This window comes from Bidens hawaiensis, unplaced genomic scaffold, assembly GCF_021521415.1.
Source record: "Bidens hawaiensis isolate Kalapana, Puna unplaced genomic scaffold, B.hawaiensis_p1.1 tig00007885_1, whole genome shotgun sequence".
Taxonomy (NCBI): Eukaryota; Viridiplantae; Streptophyta; class Magnoliopsida; order Asterales; family Asteraceae; genus Bidens; species Bidens hawaiensis.
Window position 1 is genome coordinate 565,835 of NW_027491548.1, and position 10,199 is coordinate 576,033.

At 33.3% G+C, this 10,199-nt stretch overlaps 1 protein-coding gene across 1 annotated transcript; it reads right to left on the minus strand.

Annotated features, from left to right (window-relative positions):
* Positions 1 to 5,230: 5,230 nt before the first annotated feature.
* LOC143636335 (uncharacterized) lies at positions 5,231 to 6,154 on the minus strand. Its single transcript, XM_077103959.1, has one exon. It carries the CDS (start codon positions 6,152 to 6,154, stop codon positions 5,231 to 5,233), a length of 924 nt encoding a protein of 307 aa, XP_076960074.1.
* Positions 6,155 to 10,199: the final 4,045 nt, after the last annotated feature.

The following is a 10,199-nucleotide window of genomic DNA, read 5'->3' on the forward strand; positions in this document are numbered from 1 at the left end:
TACCATTGTCGTATAAGTCTCTGTATATGTTTTAATATACCTACACGTTTCTATATACGTTGATAAAGATTACGCACAATTTTGAAAGAATGGATTTTTCAAGTTCATTTAATGACGAAAAGATTTTGAGAAGAGATAAAAGACAAGCTTTGAAGAACGAATTTGATAATTTTGATATGTTGATTGAAGAATCGCTTGATTCTTTAATTAACAGATATTGCAAGCTTGTTAACAAAATGAAGCATGCCAGGATTGGGAAATGAGAGTTAGAGTACATTGACAGGTTGACAGATACACCTGTTGAAACATCACCTGAAGTTTTGGGTACATTTGTTATGTCAATTCAATTAAACTCCAACACATACAATTTCTCTCTATTCATCGAGAAAATAAAGAATCATGTTTTGTCTTTCCAAAAGAACAATATGGAAAATTGTGCTCATGTAAAATCATGTGAAAAGTGTGAATTAGTTTCAAAAGAATGTTAAGAAACAGAGGTGGAGTACAGAAGGTTAAAATCTCACACCGAATCGTTACTATATTAGCTTGAACTTGTTAAGGAAGCTTATGATCAAATTCAAAAAAGCGAAATGGCACTTTTAAAGAAGTTTGATCAGAATGTGAAAACAATAAACAGATTCATGGCCGAAAATGCTGCACTTAAACAGGAATTACAAACTGTTATGCGTGAGCAAGTTAATAAGGTTGCATTCGTTCATGGTATGACATCCGAGAACAAGAAAGAAATTCAGTATCGAAATCAGATAAATAAGGATTTCTTTGTTCAAAAAGACAAACGTAAGAATAGTCCTAAGTTTTCTTACGTTCCAAAACCAGATGTGGGCAACCAAGATGTTCTGAAAACAGAAAAACAGAAATTTCAAAATTCAAAATCCAAAAATACAAGCTCAAATGTTAAATAAATTGTTCCAAAGGATTCTCCGAAACAAACGTTCGAAAAAAAGACAATTCCGTTAAGAATGTTTTGTAGAAACCGAAAGTTGTTGAGAAGGTTGATTTGAAATATTGAGTTGGGAAAAGGTTTGAAAGGTTGAAATTTTATGTAAAAAGATCCAATTCAAAGTTATATCATTAGATTGTTAAGAAAGAGGACTCATCCGATCAAGTTTTTGTTGAGAAAGAATCATGTTCTAAAAGTTAGGATAACAATGTAATAAGTCTTATACGCTACATTAGACTTATACGGTCCAACATGTTTATTATATATATGCTTACCATGTCATTATTTTGTAACCGTTTTTGAGAAATTCTCTGATCAGTTGTACTCACTTTGTTATATCAATATATTGGAGCTTATGAGTGATTGTGTTGTGAATCCTTTATGATATTATCCCGCAACATTGTTTAGTATAGCAAATACAATTTGGTCGATCCTTATCATCTTGTTTACACGTACATGATGTTATACATGATCTGGGTCATGTTCTTTCAAGGTTAACAGGAAATTCACAAGTCCCCACAAATCGTCAAGACCATAATGTATTTCGTGTAAAAAGACAATCGTGTTATAATTGTGGAACTTCTGGTCATATAGCTAGAAATTTTCCCTATCATCCATATATTCCTTATTATGGATGAGAACAAAGGAGTATGCCTAGGTATGGGTTTTAAAAAACAATTTAATAGAAAACTTACGAAGGAAAATTCCTTAGAGGGTGAGTGGAACGCCCGAAAATTTGTAAGTCAGGAGCTTAAACGAAATAAGTAAGTGTGGCAAATACACAAACCAAAATTTAAATCTATATCAACTCCAAAGGCCGAAGTCAAACAACCAATCTGTATTAGTCACAAACGTATTAAATGTAGGAACATGTTCGTGTCGTGAACAAAACGTAGATCGATATCTAGAATCAACGTGAAGGTGCGGAATCCCTAAAAGTGATTTAAAAGAAAAATATTTCCCATTATATTCTCTCTCTTTCTCATATATATCAATATTAGTGAAGTATAATATGATATGGCAATTACAGAACAAGTATAAGTTGGACCAAAAAGCTTAATGAATGTATAAGCCTAAAATACCTATTTATAGACATGAAAAACAACATATACGCGTATATGTACGTATACGCCGTATTAGTACATATTCGCTATATATGTGACTTATACATTCCAAAACATTAAAACGTATTCCAAACTTCACATGACCTAAGAGATAGACATTTTATACACTAACAGACTCCCCCTTGGATATTGCTTGTTCTTGGTGTCTTAGCAACAAACATTCATGCTTCAACAAACTCCTCCTTGGATATTGCTTAGAATAGGTTTTCCAAAACTTCGATCATTAAGTCATATTCAATAATTCCCCCCTCATGTCTTGATAGTGTAACAAACTCCTCTTCAAGCTTTGCATGTCATGATAATTGTAAGTTGAAAATCTTTAATTAACAATGTAAGCATACTCAAATACTTGTAAATATTTTTCAACCGTTTGACAGTTTATCACCACAAAAAACTGTATTTATCATGTCCAAATTAATGATCTTGAAAAAAACAATGACATTTAAGTGTGTTCCAATCGATTTTGTAATATTCAGTATTCCCACATCAATATTCAAAATAAAACGGAAATGTGAAATTGTACAGGGCCTTAACCTCCGGTTTGGTACATGACTTTCATACTTTTGTGCTTATAGTATATGCAGAGAAGGTCCAAAGCTTGTACGAAACACCAAGAAAATAAAGCAGAATACTTAGGTCTTAATCCTCAGATCGGTATTACTACATGTAGAGAGGACCCAAGACTTAAACATAAATAAAGAAAAAAAAATAAGCTGAATTTCTAAAAAAAAAAATAAAAATGAAAAATAAGTTGAATTTCTTCGCAAAATGAACACATGCACACACAACAATATTTTAAAAATTTTGATACTTAAAACAGACATTAACTATGCTTCAAGATGTTAATCCACTCAATTAGGCTAGTTTTTATGTTTATATCATTACTTTTCCTTACTTGTTTGTTTAAGGCCTACCAACACACTAATACACTTAAGCACTCAGCCTTTTTCTCTTATTTTTTACTGGACTTGAAACCAGATGATCAATGTACTATCATCTTCCCTTTCTGCTTAAAAAACTCATTTTCAACATATAGTCATTTATATGTGACTTGTACGGATCGACACACCTAGTAACCAATTTACTATATAACACAATGCGCGGAAAACATTGTGAGATAAAGAACACAATAAGATTTCACTTTCTAATATACTTTATATTTCACGTTTAACCTTCAACGGTAAAAAGGATATGACATATCAAATCAGTACAAGAATCACTACTTGGAAATAAACAACTCATTTTTTACAGGATTTGGAACCCGATGATCAATGTACTATCATCTTCCCTTTCTGCTTCAAAAACTCATTTCAACATATTTGAATGTTTTGGCATTTACAAAATTTATATGTTTTTGGCCTTTTCAAATATTTGAATGTTTTTGAGTTTTCAATGAAATACCTCCCCCTAAAACCAAAAACCAGTTTGAAAAGAGAACATATTTACAAAAACAAATTTGACTGTTTGATGTGGTCTACTAACATTTAGGTATTTTAGATCACTTAATCAAAATGGCAGCCTCATTTACAAGAATAGACATTCAGTATTACAAAATGGATATGAAAAGCAAACCGTAATGAGCTCCTTTCAGATTTCCAGTATATGCCTCGCCCTCCATTGATTTGATAGTGGTTAGCATAACCATGCTCCAATGATAGACGGTATGAATTTTGGAGCCCCTGCACACACAGTTTAAGGAAACATTAAAACCCAAGTCCCCTTGGTCTTTGACCCTTTGACATTTTCATAAATCTCAACGGTTTCAGAATCTTTAGACATATTCACTAAACCAGAACTCTTGTTGTCTGAACTTCCAGAATTGACATGTAAAACTATTGAATCATCTGAACTTTTGGATTTTACAGATATGACATTGTTATCCGAACTTTCAAAACATGGCTCTTTTTCAACAAAACTTTGTGTGGATTTGACATATGAGTCTTTTTTTTCTTAATAATCCAATGATAGAACTTTGATTTGGATCTTTTCACATAAAATTTCAAACTTTCAAACCATTTTACGTCACAATCTTTCAAATCAACAACCTCAATAGCTTTTGGTTTCCCCGGAATAGTTTTAACAATATCGTCTTTTCTTTTAAACGTTTGTTTCGGAGGAACCTTTGGAATAATAGATTTGACGTTTGAACTCGTATTATTAGATTTTGAATTTTGAAAATTTTGTTTTTTCTGTTTTAAGAAGATCTTGGTTGTTTTTAGATGTAACAACATCTTATTTTGGAATGTAAGCAAACTTAGGACTATTCTTATAAAAGATTCCTCATTTTGTTTACCTTTGTCTTTTTGAATAAAGAAATCCTTATTGGGTTGATTTTGATACTGGATTTCTTGCTTGCTCTCAGATGTCTTACCATGACTAATTCAACCTTATTAACAAATTTTTGATTGTTAACCTCAACCGAATTACCATGATCATGATTATACCACACACCATGATCATATACAACTTTCCCAGTTACCTCATCATTACCGGTCGGTTTGGGGATACTATTATCCAGGGAAAAAAATGCTACTTTGTAACTGTTAAGCTTTAAATCAACTCTTTTAGTCTAATTTTAACAGCTTGTAGTTCTTGTTTAAGTGCATCATTTTCGTCAATGTGTCTGTTTATTGTTTTCTCATTTTGATTAATCTTTTACCAAAGTGCCTTTTCACATTTTTGAAGTTTATCATAACCTTCCTTAACACGTTTAAGATCATTTAGTAAAGAGTCGGTGTGAGTTTAACATTTTTTGTTCCACACCTTTTACTAAACATTCTTTATAAAGTAACTCACATTTTTTGTTGTAAAACTTGGTGATCAAACAATGATATAATCTAACAAGAACAAGAACACGATGATGATGAATGAATTCTTATTGATAAATATTGTCTGATACAAATTACAAAGGGATCGATGAGGGTATATATAAACCCTATCAATACAGTCGTGACGTTTAACAATAACCGTTTCAATCTGTTTACAGTATTGACCCTAACCTATTTACATTGACACTTTTAACCCTAAACTAACTTTAAACTAATGACAAATAAACCCTTATAACTTATAATACTACTATTATTTTGTTTAACTTCAATACTCCCCCTTAAACTAAATATAGTTCAAGTGAGGTCTTCAATCTTCTTCAAAGTAGAGTTGGTTCCTCGTCCTCTTCTTGGATCAGATTCGCCTCCTCTTTCTTTTCCCATGTTGGACTTTCATTTTTGTAATGCCCAAGTTCATGAAACTTGTGACACCGTATGTGACGCTTGTACTTTTGTACTCGACCATCGCCTCGACTTCTACCGGAACCCCGACCTTTTACTTGGCCACATCCAAAGCCTTCCCGATATGAGTTTCCACAACCGCAATGCTCACATTTTTGGTGTTTGCCCATTTCCTTTTCATTCGTTTTAGTGAATAGAAGTTTTCCTGACACGTCTTCCTCCTTAGTTTGCTTCTTAGTGCGTTCCTCCAAAGCCGTCAATCTCCCAACTGCTTCTTGGAATGGCATCGTATTAAGATTTGCAATTTGTTCGATCGCTGCTACTATCTGAATGTATTTTTCTGGTACAGACCCCAAAAGCTTTCGAACTAATCTTTTATCATCCAAAGTGTGCCCAAGACTACTTGCTTGTGATGCGATTTGACTAATCTTTCCGGCATAAACATCGAGTGATTCGTTAACATTCATCTTTAATGATTCAAAATCTGACTCGAGTGTTTCAATGCGTGCTTGTTTAACTCTATCAACCCCCACATGTCGAACCATTAATGCATCCCAAATATCTTTTGCTGAAGTAAGATTTGCAATTTGCAAAACCATATTTTCTGGAAGTGCTTGATATAGAAATGCAATCGCCATATTATTTTGATTTTCATCCACTTCCGCTTCTGTTTCTGCACTTGGTTCCACTACTTCCCAAATTCCATGGACATTAAAAATTGCTCGAATCCTTATAGCCCAAATCGTGTAATTTGTGGAGTTTAGAATTGGACATTGGAAAGTCATTGACGTTCCTCCTTCCTTAATCGCAACCAGTTCTTTGTTAAATGATTCGTCCCCCATAGTTCGTGCCTACTTTTCTATTCTAAACTAAAAACCCTTATACTAAAACTTTCTTTATCTTCCCACAAGTACTAATTGATAATACTTGTACAAGATTTAAGAAAACAAAACCTGGTTATCCTTTTGGTTCCTAATTTGATCAAACCCGCTTCGCTGTTGAAAGTCAAACCTGCCTGTTGTTGATGCCAATCCTGCCAATCCGCTGTTGACAATCAAACCCGCCTATCTGCTATTGACAATCAATCCCGCTTCTCCGTCGTTGATCACAATTCCTCTTAACCAAAAAATCTGAACCTGTTTGCTTTCCTATCCTTCCAATGCAACCCAATTTCCGTCAAAATCTTCCACTGTTAGTTTTCCTTATCAAGACAAACAACAATATTTTATGATGGCCAATAAACAACAAAACACTTTCTGCCCCTTTTTTCAAACCCACCGAATATAAAATTCCAAACTGAGTATTCCAAACAAAAGTGCAGCCACTGATCAAATATAACAACTATTGATTCCTCTATCCGTTGGTTTTCTTAATAAGAAAACAAAATCTTAATTTTTGATGAAACAACCAACATTAACTTTGATTTTAACCACTGTCTTTCAAAACCAATTGTCAATTCCTTTGATTTTGATTCCAATAACCACACCACTGATGCAAATCCAACCAGAATATTCTAATCAAACGAAAAACAAACCTACGGTAATAATAATCAAACCTTTTTGTCTTCGATTGATGATTAATCTGTCTAAAAAATTGTTGATGATATATAGCCCCAATCCACAAACGATTTCGCCAATTCAGAAACATTAATGCCGAATCTGAGCAATTATGAGTCTGGGATGAAACGAATCTGCACTGAAACAATTTCTTGATTTCGATTTCAACTAGTGATCCCTCCTTATAAATCCTTTAATCGATTTCTCAATAACCGCCAATTGATTATGTTGATGTTGATAATATTCTCCCGAATGATCTTTGATAAAACTGGCTCTGATGTCACTGTTGTAAAACTTGGTGATCAAACAATGATATAATATAACAAGAACAAGAACACGATGATGATGATGAACGAATTCTTATTGATAAATATTGTCTAATACAAATTACAAAGGGATCGATGAGGGTATATATAAACCCTATAATACAGTCGCGACGTTTAACAATAACCGTTTCAATCTGTTTACAGTATTGACCCTAACCTATTTACATTGACACTTTTAACCCTAAACTAACTTTAAACTAATGACAAATAAACCCTTATAACTTATAATACTACTATTATTTTGTTTAACTTCAATATTTTTCACATGATTTTATGCTTTGAATGTTTACCGACTCATGATTAGACTCTGTTTTGATTTTAATTTAATAGTGAGCATAAGGTTTAGAGTGTGCCTCAAATAACTTAACCTCTTAGACCTACACAGTCAGGATGTTTGAACTTTCTGGTTTGACTTGATTGAGGACTAGTTCAATTCCCTTAGCTTCAGTAACAACTTCCTAAGCTTTATCTTCAACCTTCATCTTCTTGAAATCCAATTTCAGTTTATCATCAGAAAACTGAAACAATGATCCCAAAACCAATTCTTCATCGTATTATGTATCACCATCATCATCAAACTTTGGTGTGATTTCAATTTCCGGCAATGACGGTTCTTCACATTTTACAATCATTTCAGACTTTTCATATTAGCCAATTAGGACATCAATCTCATCCTCGGACTTCTTAACCTTTTCACAATCTTCAAATAACTCATGAATTTGTTCTGATTTCATAACAAAATGAGTACACTTTACTGAACTTTCAAAAACATCAACTTTACTATTCTTTTGAAGAGACACTTCACGATCATTTATCTTCTTGATGAATTGAGAGATTGTATGTGTTGGGGTCTGATTGTATTGATAAAATGAATTTACCCCAAATTTCAGGTGAGGTGTCAACGAGTGTATCGGCGAACCTATCAAAGTATCCAAATTCGCGCCTCTCAATTCTGATATATTTCATTTCCCTCACAAGCTTGCGATATCTTTTGATTAAACGCTCAAATGATTCTCCAGTCATCATTTCAAAAATCATCAAATTCTTTCTTAAAAATTTGCCTTCTATTTCTTCTTGATGTAGCTTCAATATTAAACTAACTCAAAAATTCCATTTTTAAAATTTTCAAACTTTTGTGTTCAAAACGTATAAATCCTTAGCAACGTAAGTCCTTGGCAATGTATAAGTCCAACGTATAAGTCCAAAATACTTATCCGGGCCTATAAGTGATTATCCGGGCGTATAAGTGCTTTTCCAGGAATATATGTGCTTATCCGGGCGTATATGTACAAATCCGGGTGTATAAGTAATTATCCAGCCATATATGTCCAGATAGCCAAAACAATATTAACGTTTTTTGACGTTTGACATATCAAACAAGGTCGAAATCACACGAAATTTTCCAGAAATATTCCCAAAATAAAAGCGAATATTTTGGTTCAATTGTATCTTGATTTTGGAAAAGGATAATTTCTCATATCTTTAACGATTTTTGACGTTTAAGCTAGTAAACGAACTCGAAAACCAACGAAACATTCCAGACTTGATCTATAAACAAAAACGAACAATCTCTGAGCTTTTGGACATGATTTGACTTTCACGAATTCGAAGAACTTATAAAGAATTGAGAAATAGATCGATTCTTGACTTGAAATGAGTGTGTCTTGTCTTTTCTTCTGGTATCGAGCACCGAAGCTCTTATACCACTTGTAGGAACGTGTTCGTCTCATGAACAAAACGTGAATCGATATATAGAATCAACGTGAAGATGCGGAATCCCTAAACGTGATTGAAAGCAACAAGTTTTCTCACTATATTCTTTCTATTTCTCTATATTTCAATTAATAACAATGAAGTACAACAAGATCTGACAATTACAGTACAAGTACTTTCTGGACCACAAAGGTATTGAACGTATAAGCCTAGTCCACAATTTATAGACTTGACAAAAACATATACGGCGTATATGTCTTATCTGGCGCATAAGTTATGCACCGTACAAGTACATATCCGATGTATACGTCATAAAGAAAAGATAATGTATACGTGATCGACATGAATCAATGTGTTTCTGAATAAATTACTTGTTTATGTCAAAAGTGTCGGAAAACAATGCCATGTTTTGTCATCGCTGATTAGGTCATGCCAATGATAAAAACCTTAACCGTCTTGCTAAAACTAGCATTGTTCGTGGGTTTCCAATCAACGATTTTATAACTGGTGAGAAATTTGTGGCTTGTGCACAAGGAAAACATCACCGCAAATCTCATAAACCAAAACTGTTTAACACTATTGATTCTTTTCTTCAACTACTTCACATGGACTTGGTTGGCCTTGTTAAAATGCTTAGCATCTCTTATACATGCAGAGCTAATTAAAAGGTTCATAGTGTAGATAGAAAATCAGACAAATTTGAGAGTAAAGGGTATACGGTGTGATAATGGTACTGAATTCCGAGTTTGATTTATATGCTTATGCTGACATAAATTACGGAGGTTGTGATATTGACAGGAAATTGACATACGTTGGATGTCAGTACTTGGGAGATCGGCCCATCTCATGGCAATGCAAAAAAGCAACATATGGTTTCTACATCCACTGCTGAGGTTGAATATGTAGCTGCATCCACGTACCGCTCACGGGTTTTTTGAATGCACATCAATTGTTCGACTATGGTTTTGAATTTATAGACACTCCTATTATCTGTGAGAATGATGCTGCCATTGCTATCGTTAAGAATCCGGTTCAACATTATAAAACCAAGCACAGTGACATTAAAATTTATTTTATTCGAGACTATTTCGAACGTAAATTGATTCATTTGGAATAGGTCCACACTAATAATAATGTGGCGGACTTGTTTACCAAACCTTTTGGTACAACGATTCAATGTGCTTGTAGGGTTCCTTCAAATGCTTCTCTTTGATGATTGACTCTATTTTTTATGTCAATTTGTACATAAAAGTTTTTTTTCTTTTAGTTTTTACTTTTGGCACAAATTTAGG

Coding starts and splice junctions, on each gene's coding strand:
- LOC143636335 (XM_077103959.1), bottom strand. CDS start 6,154: ATGGGGGACGAATCATTTAACAAAGAACTGGTTGCGATTAAGGAAGGA.